Source organism: Oncorhynchus mykiss, chromosome 30, assembly GCF_057628025.1.
Source record: "Oncorhynchus mykiss isolate SJ-2025 chromosome 30, ASM5762802v1, whole genome shotgun sequence".
NCBI lineage: Eukaryota > Metazoa > Chordata > Actinopteri > Salmoniformes > Salmonidae > Oncorhynchus > Oncorhynchus mykiss.
The window spans coordinates 39370927-39390842 of NC_143051.1; the positions used below are offsets into that span (position 1 = coordinate 39370927).

Below are 19916 nucleotides of genomic sequence, written 5' to 3' on the forward strand. Positions count from 1 at the left end.
TTGTGCTCTTCTACCCATGGCTTAACCTTAGATAGAGATCATTTGTGCTGCTTATCATGCATGAGGGTTCTCTATTTGTATAACTCCGATGATATTAAACTAAATGTCACAACCAAACAAGTTCAACTTGAATATCTACAAGGTCAGAGAGAGAGAGACAAACAGCCAAACCAAACTGTCCATACCCAAGATAAATATTTGATACACTAAAACCTGAAGGCACTGTGTTGCCGAAACGCTGGTTATTAGGTTTAGCCAATTGTTGGGAACATACAACTTTCTTTTTATACTACAAAAACCTTCTGCAACTGTCATGATTTCCCTGGTGTTTTGTGCCTTGCAGAAACATTTAATTTGCTGTGAATGGCATTTATAAAATATATTTTGCAACTCACTTTTTGTAAGCAGCTAAAGTTGTGGGAAAGTGGCTTTGTGTAGTGAGCCTAGCGTTCAAATGGAGAATGTCATGAGAAGATGTCAGAAATGCTTCTCACAGGAGGAACCTCACCATTGGCACAATGCCAACAATACATGTGTTGATATTAAAAGGTGTCCCAAATGTAAGATCCATACCATCTTCCTTCTTCTCCTTATCATCATCATCAAATGATCATCATCAAATGAAAAGTGAAATTGGTATCCCATAAAAACATCTGTCAAATTGAAGCATCCACCTGCGAGGATGTCAAGGAGGTATTGACAGTGCGCAACTTCAAATAGGCCTATGGTACATCAAGGGAACCGTAGCCTACTGTTCAGATCCGTTAAATGGAAACTGAAATCTGGAAACTGACTGTTGGTCCAAAACCTCACACATAGCCTTAATATTAATCATTTCTAGCAGTAAAATTAGACGTGTTAGACAATTTGCTGATCAAAAAGACATGGGCATATAAGGAGGGTCACCTAGCGACAACACCCAGCTTCCTAATAAAAAAAACATTTTCTGCCTACACCCTTTTCCATCTCAATCTGCTCCAGGCATGAGTGACAGTTGCGGTTGCTTAGGCCCCAAGCTGCAAGGGGGATGCAACCCCCCCCACCCGAAAGATTTGTATTTGTTTGAAATTTGGTTCTGCATCAGCAATGTTTCTCTTGTTATGTCAGTCACTGACAGCCACTCAATTAGCCATGTCAGCTAACACTTTTTAGATTGGTACACCAGTCTAGCCAGCTATCTAAATTTGTAGTAGGCCAAATCATGGCCGAATACCAACAAGGCACGTGCCCAGGGGCCTGACCTCCAGGGGGCAAAATGAGTGGAATTGCATGTAGTTTGTCACAAAGTCTCGCTTTGGGCCTCCAAATGGCCCTGCTCCTAACTCTTTCCCACTCTTAATTTCTCTATGCATCATCAGTGTATGACTCACATATGACATTCAATGGCTCTTTGAGCCTCATTGTGCTCTTCTACCCATGGCTTAACCTTAGATAGAGATCATTTGTGCTGCTTAACATGCATGAGGGTTCTCTATTTGTATAACTCCGATGATATTAAACTAAATGTCACAACCAAACAAGTTCAACTTGAATTTCTACAAAGTCAGAGAGAGAGATAACCAGCCAAACCAAACTGCCCATACCCAAGATAAATATTTGATACACTAAAACCTGAAGGCACTGTGTTGCCGAAACGCTGGTTATTAGGTTTAGCCAATTGTTGGGAACATACAACTTTCTTTCTTTTTATACTACAAAAACCTTCTGCAACTGTCATGATTTCCCTGGTGTTTTGTGCCTTGCAGAAACATTTAATTTGCTGTGAATGGCATTTATCAAATATCTTTTGCAACTCATGAATGTGTTGTAAATGAATGTCATGAGAAGATGTCAGAAATGTTTCTCACAAGAGGAGAAATGCCAACAATACATGTGTTGATATTAAAGGTATCCCACATGTAAGATCCATACCATCTTCCTTCTTCTCCTTATCATCATCATCAAATGATCATCATCAAATGAAAAGTGAAATTGGTATCCCATAAAAACATCTGTCAAATTGAAGCATCCACCTGCGAGGATGTCAAGGAGGTATTCACAGTGCACAAAACCATTTTGTGATTTTATTTGTCCATGGGAAAAAGTGCAACTACATGAATCCAGCCAAGGGCGTACAATTGAATTGAGTCCACAGTGTGTATTTGAAATATTAAAGTTCACAGAAGTTACAAAATGATTACACACTACTTATTAGAAGCAATAAAACTGTAGGTTTCATTTTGATAGGGGTGAGTAATTATGAGGGTTTTTAAATCTCATGGTTTATCATCAGTCACATTAGTCCTTCAGTTCTTCAGATGACTTAGCCAAGTCATATTTATACTGTTGTATAATCAAAACAACAGTATAAACTCATACTCTCTTAGTCACTGGGCTAAAAGTTTAGCATTTCACTGTTAGTCTACACCTGTTGTTTACGAAGCATGTGACAAATAACATTTGATTTGACTTAAAAAATGCCTGTTTTAAATGAAGGTTAGAGAGGCTGTGCTTTTAATGACACCACTATAACAAACCATAAACAGGATTAACTCAAATATAACCTGATCTGGATTGCAAGTATTTACTGCAAGACAAAGAGAGCATGGACACACCCTGCCATTCAATGAAATGCCACGGACAGTGTAATAGAAAACAGACTTTCAATGAACTTAGATAACTTAAACCATTTACCATTCACTCTATATGCAGTTGTTGTTGCATGATACATGCATGATATATGAAGGCATACTGTTCACAAAAACGTAAGAGAGGACAAGGAATGTTTTGTATTCATTTGAGTTGCATGTTCTGCAACTTTAGTGTATAGACTACAACTATTAATCACACAAACGCTATTAAGGCTAAGGATGATGCTATTAATATGGACAATACTTTTTTTAGACAGCGAATTCTACAGAGAATTTTTATATTTGCTAAAGCAGCTACCATGAAAGGTCAGGTCACACAGGGACATGCAGGAAGGGTGTAGCGTAGAGAGAGATGAGGGAGAGGAGAGAGAGGAGGGAACAGGGAAGGGCAGAGAGAAGGATGGAATCAAGGGGTGTGTCACAGGCCAGGTGCTGTTCTATATAAGCTCCTTCCCTTTCCACCCCCTCTGCACCTGACAGATTCTCCTATTCTACACACAGGTAAGACCGACAGGAAACTGAATACATTCTTAGACTGAACCTTAAAAGATAATACAGTAACTGTTATCAATTTAACATGTCTATTCTTCATTTTGTAAGTGCTTACTTACATATTCCTCTTCATTCCTGCAAAGAACATAAGGCCTTCCACATGTAAGCTACTTGCCTAGTACTTATAATAGTTTCTACCCCCAGGATCACCATCACCCTCAGACACCATGGCACAGCCCACATCTCTGGAAGCCTCCCTGGGAGCCATCATCATGACATTCCACAAGCACGCTGGTAGTGGAGATGCAAAGACCCTCAACAAAAAAGAGCTAACCAACCTCATCAAGGCAGAGCTGCCCAACATCGCTGGGGTGAGTCATTGCAACACCTCGGGCCAGTTTCCCGAACACAAATTAAGCCTATCGTCCTGGACTAAAAATCACTTTCAATGAAGAGTTTCTTTACTTGTGATCCTACTACATGAAAAATCTGTCAATGTGCCCTTGAGCAAGGCACTTAACCCTAATTGCTCCTGTAAGTTGCTCTGGATAAGAGCATTTGCTAAATGACTAAAATGTAAATGATCCTATATTACATTTGCATGAGCAGAAGGGTGGTCCTGAAGTGGATGACCTGATGACGATGCTGGACCAGGATGCTGACGGCTCCGTGGACTTTAAGGAGTACATTACCCTGATTGGATCCCTTGCCTACGCATGCAACTGTGCCCTGTTGAGGAGTGTGTGATTGGATGTTAAGACCTGCCTGCTTCCATCTGCTTTGTACATTACATTCTACATGAATAAATGGTAGTTTAATTTTAATTTGGTTTTTCGGGTGTTTACTTTGAGTGTTTTGTGTGAATAAGGGTTTTGTATGTGGAAGAATGTTTGACACATAGATGCACTGGTTATCTGGTAGATGACTGAAACTGTTTAAGCCATTTCAGATCACAACTTGCAGACTTGTTTACGTGTTGCTGTGCGTTTTGTTGCCAACCTTACTTTGCTACCTGACAACTTTACGGTTTTTACTTTTTTACTTAATTACCGTTTATTTTTGTTTTTTCCCCTCACAACTTTTTTTCATTCAACTTTTTCACTCCGGACGCTTTATCTGGACGTGGTTTGTCAGGACCTCCAACAGCCGAAGCTAAGTAGTAACATAAACATGATGCCTTCTAATTGTAGTCGCTGTACTCATAATATAGAGGAGAACGATCGCCTTACGGCGAGGATAGCTGTGCTGCAAGCTCAGCTTCAGATGCAATCGTTAGGCAAGGGTAATTTAAGTGTTGGAAAGGATGAAACAGCGTCTGTGCCACCAGTAAGTACAGATAGTAGTATAAATCCCCTCTCACAGTCCCCGCAGCAGGAAAACTTTCTCGTGGTTTCTGGAGGGAAATGCTGTAGGAATGCTCAACCGGTGTCGCTCATTCAGCAGACAAACTTTCAACCGGTTTTCCCCAATAAGCAGCGAGTCGGAGTCTGAGTCTGAGGCAGAGACTTCTCTTGTCTCTACTCCTCCCGTTACGGGGTCTGAGACGCCGAAGCTTCCCACCATTAGCTCTGACAAATTGAAAACTCTCGTCATTGGCGACTCCATTAGACTTAAAATGACTCATCCAGCGATCATACACTGTTTACCAGGGGCAGGGCTACTGACGTTAAGGCTAATCTGAAGATGGTGCTGGCTAAAGCTAAAACTGGTGAGTGTAAAGTATAGAGATACTGTTATCCACGAGGTCACCAAGCGCAACAGCTTCAGAGTATAAATCAGCAAGAAAGATGTGTCGGCATCGAGTAATTGTCTCTGGCCCCCTCCCAGTTAGGGGAAGTGATGAGCTCTACAGCAGTCTCACAACTCAATCGCTGGTTGAAATAAGTTTTCTGCCCCTCCCAACAGATATAATTTGTAGATAATTGGCCCTCTTTCTGGGACTCACCCACAAACAGAACCAAGCCTGACCTGCTGAGGAGTGACGGACTCCATCCTAGCTGGAGGGGTGCTCTCATCTTATCTACCAACATAGACAGGGCTCTAGCTCCACTATGAAATAGGGTACAGGCCAGGCATCAGGCTGTTAGCCAGCCTGCCAGCTTAGTGGAGTCTGCCACTAGCACAGTCAGTGTAGTCAGCTCAGCTATCCCCATTGAGAGTGTCTGTGCCTCGACCTAGGTTGTGCAAAACTAAACATGGCGGTGTTCGCCTTAGCAATCTCACTAGGATAAAGACCTCCATTCCAGTCATTATTGAAAGAGATCGTGATACCTCACATCTCAAAATGAGGCTACTTAATGTTAGATCCCTTACCTCAAAGGCAATTATAGTCAATGAACTAATCACTGATCATAATCTTGATGTGATTAGCCTGACTGAAACATGGCTTAAGCCTGAATTTACTGTTAAATGAGGCCTTTTGTTTTCGTCTTTTGAGCTTCTATGAAATCATGAAATGATTGAAATCATGAAATCTATGCAGCCTACTCAATCACTTTTTATAGCTACTGTTTACAGGCCTCCTGGGCCATATACAGCGTTCCTCATTGAGTTCCCTGAATTCCTATCGGACCTTGTAGTCATAGCAGATAATATTATATTTTTTGGGGTGATTTGCATTCAAAGAACACCATACCTACTGTGAAGCATGGGTGTGGAAACATCATTTGGGGCTGTGTTTCTGCAAAGGAACCAGGACGACTGATCCGTGTAAAGGAAGGAATTAATGGGGCCATGTATCGTGAGATTTTGAGTGAAAACCTCCTTCCATCAGCAAGGGCATTGAAGATGAAACGTGGCTGGGTCTTTCAGCATGACAATGATCCCAAACACACCGCCCGGGCAACGAAGGAGTGGCTTCGTAAGAAGCATTTCAAGGTCCTGGAGTGGCCTAGCCAGTCTCCAGATCTCAACCCCATAGAAAATCTTTGGAGGGAGTTGAAAGTCCGTGTGGCCCAGCAACAGCCCCAAAACATCACTGCTCTAGAGGAGATATGCATGGAGGAATGGGCCAAAATACCAGCAACAGTGTGTGAAAACCTTGTGAAGACTTACAGAAAACGTTTGACCTCTGTCATTGCCAACAGGGTATATAAGGGTATATAACAAAGTATTGAGATAAACTTTTGTTATTGACCAAATACTTATTTTCCACCATAATTTGCAAATAAATTCATTAAAAATCCTACAATGTGATTTTCTGGATATTTTTTTTCTCATTTTGTCTGTCATAGTTGTGTACCTATGATGAAAATTACAGGCCTCTATCATCTTTTTAAGTGGGAGAACTTGCACAATTGGTGGCTGACTAAATACTTTTTTGCCCCACTGTAGGTGACCAAGAAGTAGGGATGCACAGGTATGGATAGCCATAGCCTATTGACTAAAAAGTGTAGACATTTTACAATCAGAGTTCTTTGTAGTATGTTAAACACCGTAATTTAATTCTTAGCAAAGGTATGGAGAGCATATTGTATAGTTCTCATCGGTAACGCAATGAATGCTGGGGAGTATTTTTGAACTAATAATGTATTATTATTTTGTTTTTGCTCAATCTGATTGGGTGGGCTTGGCGGGGCCTGGCTCCCCAGTGGGTGAGCCTGTGTCCACCCAGGCCTATGCCCCTGGCTGCTTATAAGGCAAAAGACCCAAACAGAGATCAATGTTTGGAAAGCTGATTGTTTCGCATGCGTTTATGAACATTGCAATCCCACCTGTGTGGTTAACAGGGATGTTGGCTACTACCAATGACATGTATACTGATATGATATAATTTTTGAACTGAAGAATAACATTCATTCCTATGGAGGACAGGTCATTCTAATGAGAACCAATATGGCTTCAGGGCCTCTCATTGACCAATACATAGCATCAGCAATCTAGTGTTTATATAGATCATTGGCTAGGCCTACTACAGTGCTCTTTTTATTCTGTTTGTGAAGCAGTAGCAATTTCCTACGTAAAATATCTGATTAATTTTATTGCAATAAATTATTTTAGAGACCACTCTTTTTAAACAGGGTTTATTGTGCATGGTGTGACTACTGCAGCCCTTCTCACCACCGCCCGATTATATTACATACCGTGTATAGCAGAGACAGAGGCCCCTGAATCGGCAGATTTTCCGAGTCTGATGCGCTTCGATAAAGGAAGGTTGGGGGACATCTGCGCGCTCGGTGAGTCTCATTAGTGCATCATCTGGCAGCATTTGGAACAGTGTGTGTATTTTCGTGGTCGTTTCCGTTTCATTTCATTACAAATTCAATGTCTCTCTTCCATTTGGATTCATTTTTCTATCGTGAACTGCTGTAGCCCTACAGTACGTGCGTGTGTCCAGTTTCAGTAATCTTATCGCTCAAAACCGATGCCATATTAGGGCTAGGCCTACTCCATCTAAATAGCAGTTATGAATTTCTATTTTGCAGTATTTGCCTTTATGGCACTTTGCATTTGCATCGAAGGAGGCAAGAGTCGGATTTGAAAACGCTCACTTCTATGATGGACGCTCTGGTTCTTATTAGTGAGTATACTGTGTCTGAGGTCATGTCAGCGTGTTTTGTGTTAACATGTTTTTTTTATAGCCTATGACATATTACATGCTGATGTTGATGCAGTAAAGCCAAGGCTACCAGAAACAGATTGCTAACATTTTTTTTTCAGGTGTCTGATTTGTCTGCATTTTTGCCCTGTTGGACCACTCTTATTATGCTTTATATCCTCACAACAACATTCAGCACTCAATGCAATACCTCATGTCATTCCATTCCAACATTTAACACAGCAACACATTGATATGTTTAATATGATAGCCCTGTAGGCCTATCTATAGGCTATTTAAAAAAAAAAGCTATAGCCTCATCCTGCCCATCATCACCCCATTCCTCTACATTGAATGTGGTCATTCATTTGTTATGTTAGCCTAAATAGTATTCAACCCAGACCTAAAGGAAACAGGCATGTTTTAAATACACTGAGTGTACACCTTCCTAATAAGTTGCACCTCAGAAGAGCCTCTGTTCATCGGGGCATGGACTCTACAAGGTGTCGAAAGCGTTCCACAGGGATGTTGCCCAATGTTGACTCCAATGCTTCCCTCAGATGTCAAATTGTCTGGATGTCCTTTGGTTGGTGGACCATTCATGATACACATGGGGAAACTGTTGAGCGTGAAAAACCCAGCAACATTGCAGTTCTTGACACACTGAAACCGGTGCACCTGGCACCTACTATCATACCCCGAATGGAATGTTCCTTTAAGCCTAGTGCACACCAAATCCATTAACTTCAATGGGAGGCAATCTGCACTGCTGCGACTCATCTGCCGGACTAGGTTGCAGTGTATGAAGTGTGTCGCATGCGTGGAATTTTTCCAACATGCTTTGCCATGCTGTATCAGAAACAGAAGTAGATAAACCACAGAAGAAGGTGCTAACGTGTAGTGTGATTATTTTTGTTGTGATGCAGTGCATGGTTTGCGACAGTTATGTACCGTATGGCAATGTAATGATGCAGCCTGTGATGTAGTGGTAAAAAAAATAGGTGGGTAATGTCACGCTGGTATAAAGGATTTGGAGACAGGCACAGGAATACACAATAGGGGTTTTTAATATACACAAAACAAACACATATACAAAAACACTGGGCTGTACCCAAACAAAAGAGCGAGGGTAACCTTGTTGAACGACACGGGCCGATAACCGTAATACACAATTTATAAAGTTATAACCGCTGCACCACCGCGTAGGTACTCACACAACCAAAGGACATGGGAACAGTAACCGACAGAGGGAACAGAGGGCACATATATAGCATACTAATCAGGGGAAATGGGAACCAGGTGTGTTTAATCAGACAAGACAGTCCGGGGTTTATGACAATGAAACCTGTTCAGTGAAGCCTAGAAAACCGGTGAGTAGACCTTCGGAACTGGAGAACAGAATGAGCAGCAGTAACGGGGATCCGTTACAGGTAAACTCTGTTCGAGGTGAAAAAAGTAACACACCATATACTTTCAATGCATTTTTCCGCAAACGGTGGGTTAACTGTAAAAAAATAAAAAAATTTAAAAAAAGTAGGTAGCCAAGCTAAAGCTACGTAGTGCTCGCAGGCCACTACACATAGACAACTACCCACAATCACAGGTGGGAAAAAGGCCTGCCTAAGTATGATCCCCAATCAGAGACAACGATAGACAGCTGCCATTGATTGAGAACCACACTCGGCCAGAAACAAATAAATAAAGAACATAGAATTCCCATCCAAATCACACCCTGACCAAACAAATAGAGACATAAGAAGGCTCTCTAAGGCCAGGGCGTGACATGCACTTAGAGTTTGGACTTCTGTTTTGAAGCAATAAAACTGACAATTGTTCATTTTTGATTAAAAGTACTGATGATGGGTTTACTGTTGTTTGTATGTGTGTGCTTAGCGTGACTTTCACCCTGATATTAGCTACTAGGTAGCTACTAGGTAGCTACTTCACGCGCACCTGCGCATAATCAGACTCACCTGGACTCCATCACTTCCCTGATTACCTTCCCTATACATGTCACTCCCTTTGGTTCCTTCCCTAGGCGTTATTGTTTCTTTTTCAGTTTCATGTCTGTGCGTTGTTTGTGTTTCTTGTTTTGTATTATGTTGCGTTTATTTATTAAAACACTCCCTGAACTTGCTTCCTGACTCTCAGCGCACATCGTTACAGTACTGTAGATATGTGGTGGAGTAGGGGCTTGAGGGCACACAGTGTGTTGTGAAATCTGTGAATGTAATGTTTTTAAAATTTTATAAACTGCCTTAATTTGGCTGGACCCCAGGAAGAGTAGCTGCTGATTTGGCAGATCCAATTGGGATCCATAATACAAATACCCTTCACTACTCCACTGATCGCTGATGACATTTCAGTGATGTCATTTCAGTAGCTTTGACACAACCTGGTCTTTTCAACTAATCTGTGAGCTAATGAGTCAGTGTACAGTTTATCGTGTATGCGTGTGCGTGTGCCTTGAAGGAAGCAATAAGCACATGGACATTCTTTGGAAAGACTGTATCGAAGGCCTGTCAATCAAAGCAACAGCTGGGCACCACAGAGGAGAGTGAAAACAAATGACAAGAATGTTGCTGTTGCAGCTAGCTCTCAGTCTCACATCAGAATTAGATGTTCATCCATGTTTCTCAAACGTCAAATTTCAAAGTGTTTAAGGTTAAGTTTAGGCATTAACTTGGAATGGTTTGGCATAGGCTTAAAACAAAAATCTAAAAAACAACTTTCTATCTCTGGATTTGAACTTGCAACCTTTGGAATCAGAGGCTTACACCCATCCACAATCCCCTTCCACAACACCCTAGCAAAACCAAAACCTACTTGAAGGTAAGTGCCTGGTTTCCACGTCATCTCCCGACGTCCTCCGACATGGAAGGACATCGAATACTGACTTGTATCACCGGTGACCAGGCTGGCTGTTGGCCATACCACTATGTGAAGTGCTTATGCAAGGAGAATTAGGGCTCCTGAAGTGCAGACACAGATAGCAATAGAGACATAGGCACATTTCAAAGCCAAGGGGTAATTTATGTTTGATGTAACAGAGAGTTTGCAGTGGAATAGGTCTTTGAGATTGTAATCTATAGTCTATACTACATAGCCCAAAACAAGTGACAGATGGGCATCTGCACTATATCCAGGTGATGAGGATGATAGACATTCTCTGTATAAAGATTTCCCAATATGTTTAAATAATCATCTTATTTCTATATTGATAGATACCAGGCTTGGGGTCAATTCCATTTCAGCTCAGTCAATTCAGGAAGATTGTAAGGAGTAGGTCTGTTGGTGATGTAGTAGTAGTACTATTGTAGTAATTGAGTTATGAACTTTATTGTAGACCGACTATTGTTGACTATTATTTTAATGTCATTAAACAATTTAGATACTTATGTTTCACCTAAATGGCCTAAGAGCCACTTTGAGATTAGGGACATTTGGCTCCTTGTCGACAAATAGTTTTTCTAATTATACTTTTTGATTAACAGTGAGAGTAAAGAAGGGGAAAAAATAACAAGTAAAGAAGGAAAACAATATTTGCTTTTTTGTCTTGTCATATTGGATGACATCCACTGATGCAAATGCACCACACATTCTCAAGCCTTCTCTCCATAGGCTAGAGGTGTCTTCATAGTCTTCACAAAATCTGTTCTTCTTTAAAAGTTGAACGTTTGTCTAAGAATTGCATACATATTTTCTAAACAAAAACAACACAAGATATGACTGATAAATTACAAACGCGTGCATTACAAACAAAATATCTCCTCTTGAGATGTTGCCTGTTGGCGAGGTTTTCGGTTCTTGATGCATTCAGAAGTTGGGACAGGAACGCGGTTGCATGCACTCTCATTCATGAGCATGCTGTTCTAAAGACACATGCAAAGAATCAGTTTCGTCCAGGTCTCGAACCAAAGAGGCGACCCAGCTAGCACATTTGGTTCCTTGAATGTTGTGGTTATGTTACAGTGCTTTGCAAAAGTATTCATGCCCCTTGGATTTCTTCACATTTTATTGTGTTATAAAGTGGGATGAAAATGGATTTAATTGTAATTTAATTGTAAATATTATCTAAAGATTGATAGAAATGAAATAACTAAAATATAGTCAATACATGTAATAAAAGCCTTTGGCAGCGATTACAGCTGACCTGTGCGTCTTCTTGGGTAAGTCTCTAAGAGCTTTACACACCTGGATTGAAAAATATAATCCCATTATTATCTTCATCATTCTTCAACCTCTGTCAAGATGTTGTGGATCATCACTAGACAGCAATTTTCAAGTCTTGCCATAGATTTTCAAGCAGATTTAGGTCAAAACTGTGACCTGGCCACTCAGGAACATTCACTGTGATAAGCAACTCCAGTGTAGATTTGGCCTTGTATAGTAGGTTATTGTCCTGCTGAAAGGTGAATTTCTCTCCCAGTGTCTGGTGTGAAGCAGACTGAAGCAGGTTTTCCTCTAGGATTTTGCCTATGCTTTTCTACATCCCGTTTCTTTTTATCCATGAAAACTCCCCAGTATTAACCGATGTCAATCAATTTGCCCCAAACATAATGCTTTGAATTTAGGCCCCAAAGTGTATTCCTTTGCCATGTTTTTTTTTGCATTTATTTTAGTGTCTTGTTGCATAGGCCTCTGCTCCCGAGTGGCGCAGCGGTCTAAAGCACTGCATTTCAGTGCTAGAGGTGTCACTACAGATTCTGGTTCTATTCCAGGCTGCATCACAACCGGCCATGATTGGGAGTCCCCTACGGCGGCGCACAATTGGCCCAGCGTTGTCAAGGTTGGGGTTTGGCCAGGGTAGGCTGTCATTGTAAATAAGAATTTGTTCTTAACTGACTTGCCTACTTAAATAAAAGTTAAATAAAATACAAGATGCATATATTGGAGTATTTTTATTCTGTATTTATTTTAATTTTTTTACTCTATCATTTAAGTCATTATTGTCGAGTCACTACAATGTTGTTGATCCCATCCTCAGTTTTATCCCATCATAGCCATTGAACTCTGTAACTGTTTTAAAATCACCAATGGCTTCATGGTAACAGCCCTGAGCAGTTTCATTCCTGTCCTGCAGCTCAGTTTATAAGGATGACTGTATCTTTTGTGTGTCTGGGTGGTTTAATACATAATCTACAGCATAATTGTTAACTAGACCATGCTTAAAGAGATTTTTAACGTCTGATTTGATGTTGTTACCCATCTACCAATCACTACCCTTCTTTATGATGTCAACCCCTATTATTTCACACAGTGTGAGTCCATGTAACTTGTTATGTGATTTATTAATTAAGCCAAATTTTACTCTTGAACTCATTTAGGCTGAATAATTATGCAACAACTATATTTTAGTGATCTAGTTTGTATTATTCTTTTAAAAAATAATTATTGCAGAGTATTTTGAGTAGATTGTTGACAAAAAAAAAAGACAATTAAATACATTTTGCAGCACAATAAAATGTGAAGAAATCCAAGGGCTATGAATAGTTTCCAAGGCACTGTATATTTTTGGTTTAACATTGATTTCGGGTACGAAGCCATAGGTTTCCTGACCAGTAAACCCAAACGTTTTTTAAACCTTCTGAGAAAAGAAGTGAAAATGTTGCCTGTTCTGGGAATGTTTAATTTTAGCTTGCAGGGAGGTTCTGAGAATGTTTTACTCTGGTTCCTTTAAAGTTTCCTGGGAGTATGATGATGCTGAGAATGGAAGGTATATGTTTTTAGCTAACTTTGGTAATGTTCAGAGAACGTTCTAATAATGTTTTCTTGTGATTTTTTAATGTAGTTTTCTTAACTTTCTTGGAAAATTTGAGAGCATGAATTTAAATAGAACCATGTGGAAACCTGTGGGAAACGTTATGCTGAAGTACTGACATTTCCACAGTTGAATGTTGTTTCTTAACGTTCTTTGAACTATACAGAACAATAAAGTGTTGGTGCCATGTTTCATGAGCTGTAATAAAAGATCCACGAAATGTTCCATACACATAAAATGCTTATTTCTCTCATTTTCTCTCCCAATTTTGTGCACACATTTTGTTTACATCCCTGTTTGTGAGCATTTCTCCTTTGCCAAGATAATCCATCCACCTGACAGGGGTGGCATATCAATTAAACAGCATGATCATTACACAGGTGCACCTTGTGCTGGAGATAATAACAGGCCACTCTAAAATGTGCAGTTTTGTCACAAAACACAATGCCACGGATGTCTCAAGTTTTGAGGGAGTGTGCACTTGGCTTGCTGACTGCAGGAATGTACACCAGAGCTGTTGACAGACAGAGAATGTAATGTTCATTTCTGTACCATAAGCCACTTCCAATGTCGTTTTAGAGAATTTGGCAGTACGTCCAACCAGTCTCACAACCGCAGACCACGTGTAACCACGCCAGCCCAGACCACGTGTAACCATGCCATCCTGTAATAAGCCCTTTTATTACAGAAAAACATGACCATGACCAGGAGAGTGGAGGCAGCAAGAAAAGGGAGCCAGCGATTTGAGGGAACACGGCTGGCAAGGAAGCCCGAGAGGCAGCCCCAAAAATGTATTGGCGGGGGCACACGGGCAGATTGGCGGAGTCAGGTAGGAGACCTGAGCGAACTCCCTGTGCTTACGTACTGGCAGGCACCGTGTTATGCGGTGGAGTGCACGGTGTCTCCAGTGCACGTTCACAGCCCGGTACGTTACATCGCAGCTCCTCGAATCGGCCGGGCTAGAGTGGGCGGAGGGATGGCATCTGGTCTCCAGTGCATCTCCTCGGCCCACGTTATCCTGCTCCAACTCTGCGCACTGTGTCTCCAGTGCGTCTGCAGAGCCCAGTGCGTCCTGTGCCTGCGTCCTCACCCTTCACTCCGGCGCTGCCGGAGTCTGCCGCCTGTCCGGCACTGCCGGAGTCTCCCGTCTATTTGGGGCCCTGCAAGGGTCCCCAGTCCGAGGTCGGCGGCAAGGGTCGCCGCTCCAAAGGTGCCACTTAAGTGGGCCAAGACTATATGTGGAGTGGGGTCCACATCCCGCGCCAGAGCCGCCACCGCGGACAGATACCCACCCAGACCCTCCCCTATGGGTTTAGGTTTTGCGGCCGGAGTCCGCCCTGACCGTAGATTGCTTTGTAGGTTTCTATTTTTAGTTTGGTCAGGGTATGATGTGGTTGGGGAATTCTATGTTGTAGGTCTAGGTTTTCTTTTTCTATGTGTTTGGCCTGGTATGGTTCTCAATCAGAGGCAGCTGTCTATCGTTGTCTCTGATTGAGAGCCATACTTAGGTAGCCTCTTTTCCCATTTTGAGTTGTGGGTGATTATTTTCTGGTTAGTGTTTGTTGCACCTGTCAGAACTGTTAGTTTATCGTTTTGTTGTTTTTGTTTGTGTATTCATTATTGATTAAAAGTATTATGGATACGTATCACGCTTCACTTTGGTCCTCCTCTCCTTCCACCAACGAAAATCGTTACACCCTGCTTTAGCCCACTGCTGTAAAAGGCTAACCAGCCAAGTTTGAACCTCCGACTGTGCCCTTGGGTATGTGATTTCACCATGAAAATGAAAGATACTCACGAGTGCTGTCCTGTTTGCCTGGAGTGGAAACATGCTCAGGAGGCATTTGGCTCTGACCAGTTTGTATGACCATTGTCTTTGGCTGGGATCAACTTTCATTGGGTATCAGGCTGACTTTATGATTGGGCCTGCTGGCAAAGGGTCTTCCGGTGAAGCGACCTCTGGAATGGGCTTGTCTGAGGCCGGGAGAGAGCAGCAGCCGAGGTTGGAGTTGATAGCGGTGTCGTCCCAGCCGATGATGTACTATCCCTGGTTGGCTCTGGAAGGTTTTCAGGGTATGAATCGGATGACAGTCTGGGGCAGCTTAAAGCCCTGGCGTTGCTTATGTAACAGTATAACTTTAGACCGTCCCCTCGCACGAACCAGGGACCCTCTGCACACATCAACAACAGCCACCCACGAAGCATCGTTACCCATCGCTCCACAAAAGCCACGGCCCTTGCAGAGCAAGGGGAACCACTACTTCGAGGTCTCAGAGCAAGTGACGTCACCGATTGAAACACTATTTAGCGCGCACCACCGCTAACTAAGCTAGCCGTTTCACATCCGTTACACTCGCCCCCCTTTTGACCTCCTTATTTTCCGCAGCAACCAGTGATCCGGGTCAACAGCATCAATGTAACAGTATAACTTTAGACCGTCCCCTCACCCATACCCGGGCGCGAACCAGGGACCCTCTGCACACATCAACAACAGTCACCCACGAAGCATAGTTCTAAAACATGCATTGATTTTGCAGAGAGCCACATCAAGTTACAGAAATACTCATCATAAATGTTGATGAGAATACAAGTATTACACATGGAATTACTTCTCCTTAATGTGTCAGATTTCAAAACTGCTGTTCACAAATGCTCTCCATCCAACCTCACTGAGCTCGAGCTGTTTTGCAAGGAGGAATGGGAAAAAAATGTCATTCTCTCGATGTGCAAAACTGATAGAGACATACCCCAAGCGACTTACAGCTGTAATCGCAGCAAAAGGTGGCGCTACAAAGTATTAACTTAAGGACGCTGAATAATTTTGCACGCCCAATTTTTCAGTTTTTGATTTGTTAAGAAAGTTTGAAATATCCAATAAATGTCGTTCCACTTCATGATTGTGTCCCACTTGTTGTTGATTCTTCACAAAAAAATACAGTTTTATATGTTTATGTTTGAAGCCTGAAATGTGGCAAAAGGTCGCAAAGTTCAAGGGGGCCGAATACTTTCGCAAGGCACTGTATTTGGAAATGTCCCAATGGTTCATGCATTTAAAACAAGATTTGCAATGTCAGTTACCTGTGTGATATAATCTGTCTGAGTAGTAAAATGTTAATAATTTAACATATCTTCTGCATGTGGTAAGCTCTTACCTACCTACCTACCTACCTATGTACGTATGTACTTACTTACTTAGTCCTCTTCTTTCCTATGCAGAACATAAGGCATTCCACATGTAAGCTACTTGCCTAGTACTTATAATAGTTTCTACCCCCGGATCACCATCACCCTCAGAAACCATGGCACAGCCCACACCTCTGGAAGCCTCTCTGGGAGCTCTCATCATGACATTCGACAAGCACGCTGGTAGTGGAGATGCTAAGACCCTCAACAAAAAAGAGCTAACCAACCTCATCAAGGCAGTGCTGCCCAACATCGCTGGGGTGAGTCATTGCAACACCTTGGGACAGTTTCCTGGACACAGATTAAGCCTATAGTCCTGGACTAAAAAGCACTTTTGATGAAGTGTATCCATTGAGTAAAGCTTTTTTTTTAAGTCCGCCCTTTTATGAGATGGAAAATGCTTTTCTAATGCTAACTTTTATTGTTAAAGATGTAGCCCGGGAACTTAAGTACATATCATATCATACCATTTTTTGGGCTGGATGTAGGATATCATACAAAATGGATGATATTTGAGCAAAACGCTACTGAAGTTCTATCAACACATTGACTGTAGTACTTGCTCTGGTAAAACACTCTACCACTGCTACAATGAGATATAAACGGACACGGCAACTGAGTTCATCAGGAAGTGTATAGGAGATGTTGATCCCACTGTGACTATTAAAAACTACCCAAACCAGAAAACGTGGATAGATGGCAGCATTCACACAAAAATGAAAGTGCGAACCACTGCATCTAACCATGGCAAGGTGACTGGAAATATGGTTGAATACAAACAGTGTTGTTGTAAGCAATCAAAAGGGCAAAATGTCAGTACAGAGACAAAGTGGAGTCGCAATTCAATGGCTCAGACACGAGACGTAAACGCCAGCAAAAAAAGAAACGTCCCTTTTCAGGACCCTGTCTTTCAAAGATAATTAATACAAATACAAATAACTTCACAGATCTTCATTGTAAAAGGTTTAAACACCGTTTCCCATGCTTGTTCAATGAACCATAAACAATTAATGAACATGCACCTGTGGGACGGTCCTTAAGACACTAACAGCTTGCAGACAGTAGGCAATTAAGGTCACAGTTATGAAAACTTAGGACACTAAAGACTGACTCTGAAAAACACCAAAAGAAAGATGCCCAGGATCCCTGCTCATCTGCGTAAATGTGCCCTAGTCGTGCTGCAAGGAGGCATGAGGACTGCAGATGTGGCCATGAGGCTGGACTGAGGGCTTGTAGGCCTGTTGGAAGGCAGATCCTCATCAGACATCACCGGCAACAACGTCGCCTATGTGCACAAACCCCCCGTCGCTGGACCAGACATGACTGGCAAAAAGTGCTATTCACTGGTGTATTGCTGTTTTGTCTCAAACAGGGGTGATGGTCGGATTCGAGTTTATCGTCGAAGGAATGAGCATTACACCGAGGCCTGTACTCTGGAGCGGAATCGATTTGGAGGTGGAGGGTCCGTCATGGTCTGGGGCAGTGTGTCACAGCATCATCGGACTGAGCTTGTTGTCATTGCAGGCATTCTCAACGCTGTGTGTTACAGGGAAGACATCCTCCTCCCTCATGTTGTACCCTTCCTGCAGGCTCATCCTGTCATGACCCTCCAGCATGACAATGCCACCAGCCATACTGCTCGTTCTGTCCATGATTTCCTGCAAGACAGGAATGTCAGTGTTCTGCCATGGCCAGCGAAGATCCCATTTAGCATGACCTGTTGGATTGGAGGGTGAGGGCAAGGGCCATTCCCCCTAGAAATGTCCGGGAACTTGCAGGTGCCTTTGTTGGGAGAGTGGGGTAACATCTCACAGCAAGAACTGGCAAATCTGGTGCAGTCCATGAGGAAGAGATGCACTGCAGTACTTAATGCAGCTGGTGGCCACACCGGATACTGACTGTTACTTTTGACTTTGATCCCCATTTGTTCAGGGACACATTATTTCATTTCTGTTAGTTACATGCCTGTGGAACTTGTTCAGTTTATGTGTCAATTGTTGAATCTTGTTATGTTCATTCAAATATTTACACATTAAGTTTGCTGAAAATAAACACAGTTGACAGTGAGAGGACATTTATTTTTGTTGCTGAGTTTATGTGGCAGACAATCACGGATTACAAAGGGAAAACCAGCCGCGTCGTGGACACCAACTTCTTGCTCCTGGACAAGCTAAACACCTTCTTTGAGGATAACACAGTGCCCCCAACACGGCCCGCACCCAAGGGCTGTGGGCTCTCCTTCTCCGTGGCCGATGTGAGTAAGACATTTACATACACAGACCAGATGGCTGGAGTGTTTACGGATATATTATTTTCCTATCCCAGTCTGCTCTCCCAACTTGCTTCAAGATGTCCACCATTGTTTCTGTACCCAAGAAAGCAAAAGGTAACTGAACTAAATGACTATCGCCCCTTAGCTTCTGTCATCATGAAGTGCTTTGAGAGGCTAGTTAAGGATCATATCACCTCTACCTTTAGGGAACAGGGGAGTCATTTGTTTAACTGAATGCATTCAACTGAAATGTGTCTTCCACATTTAACCCAACCGTGGGTTAACTGCCTTGCTCAGGGGCAGAACAACATATTTTAACCTTGTCAGCTCAGGGATTTGATCCAGTAACTTTTTGGGTACTGGCCAAACGCTCTAACCACTAGCCTACCTGCCGCCCCAACCTTATCTGACACCCTAGACCCACTTCAATTTGCTTACCGCCCCAATAAAGCCACAGACGATGAAATCGCCATTGCACTGTACACTACCTTATTACATCTAGACAAAAGGAATACTTACAGTGGGGAGAACAAGTATTTGATACACTGCCGATTTTGCAGGTTTTCCTACTTACAAAGCATATAGAGGTCTGTAATTTTTATCATAGGTACACTTCAACTGTGAGAGACGGAATCTAAAACAAAAATCCAGAAAATCACATTGTACGATTTTTAAATAATGAATTTGCATTTTATTGCATGACATAAGTATTTGATCACCTATCGACCAGTAGGAATTCTGGCTCTCACAGACCTGTTAGTTTTTCTTTAAGAAGCCCTCCTGTTCTCCACTCATTACCTATATTAACTGCACCTGTTTGAACTCGTTACCTGTATAAAAGACACCTGCCCACACACTCAATCAAACAGACTCCAACCTCTCCACAATGGCCAAGACCAGAGAGCTGTTTAAGGACATCAGGGGTAAAATTGTAGACCTGCACAAGGCTGGGATGGGCTACAGGACAATAGGCAAGCAGCTTGATGAGAAGGCAACAACTGTTGGCACAATCATTAGAAAATGGAAGAAGTTCAAGATGAC

The 19916-nt window shown here is 42.2% G+C and overlaps 1 protein-coding gene across 1 annotated transcript; it reads left to right on the plus strand.

Moving 5' to 3' along the window:
- Positions 1-3077: 3077 nt before the first annotated feature.
- On the plus strand, positions 3078-3946 carry LOC110510473 (protein S100-A1). The gene is made up of 3 exons (XM_021591837.3): positions 3078-3131; positions 3327-3493; positions 3732-3946. Exons 2-3 carry the CDS (start codon positions 3350-3352, stop codon positions 3867-3869), a joined length of 282 nt encoding a protein of 93 aa, XP_021447512.1. The 5' UTR covers positions 3078-3131; positions 3327-3349; the 3' UTR covers positions 3870-3946.
- Positions 3947-19916: the final 15970 nt, after the last annotated feature.

Bases quoted from the DNA above. Each gene is read 5' to 3' on its own strand.
- LOC110510473 (XM_021591837.3), top strand. From the start codon at position 3,350: ATGGCACAGCCCACATCTCTGGAAGCCTCCCTGGGAGCCATCATCATG. The intron at 3,494-3,731 runs GTGAGTCATTGC...TTGCATGAGCAG, and splicing joins AGCTGCCCAACATCGCTGGG to AAGGGTGGTCCTGAAGTGGA.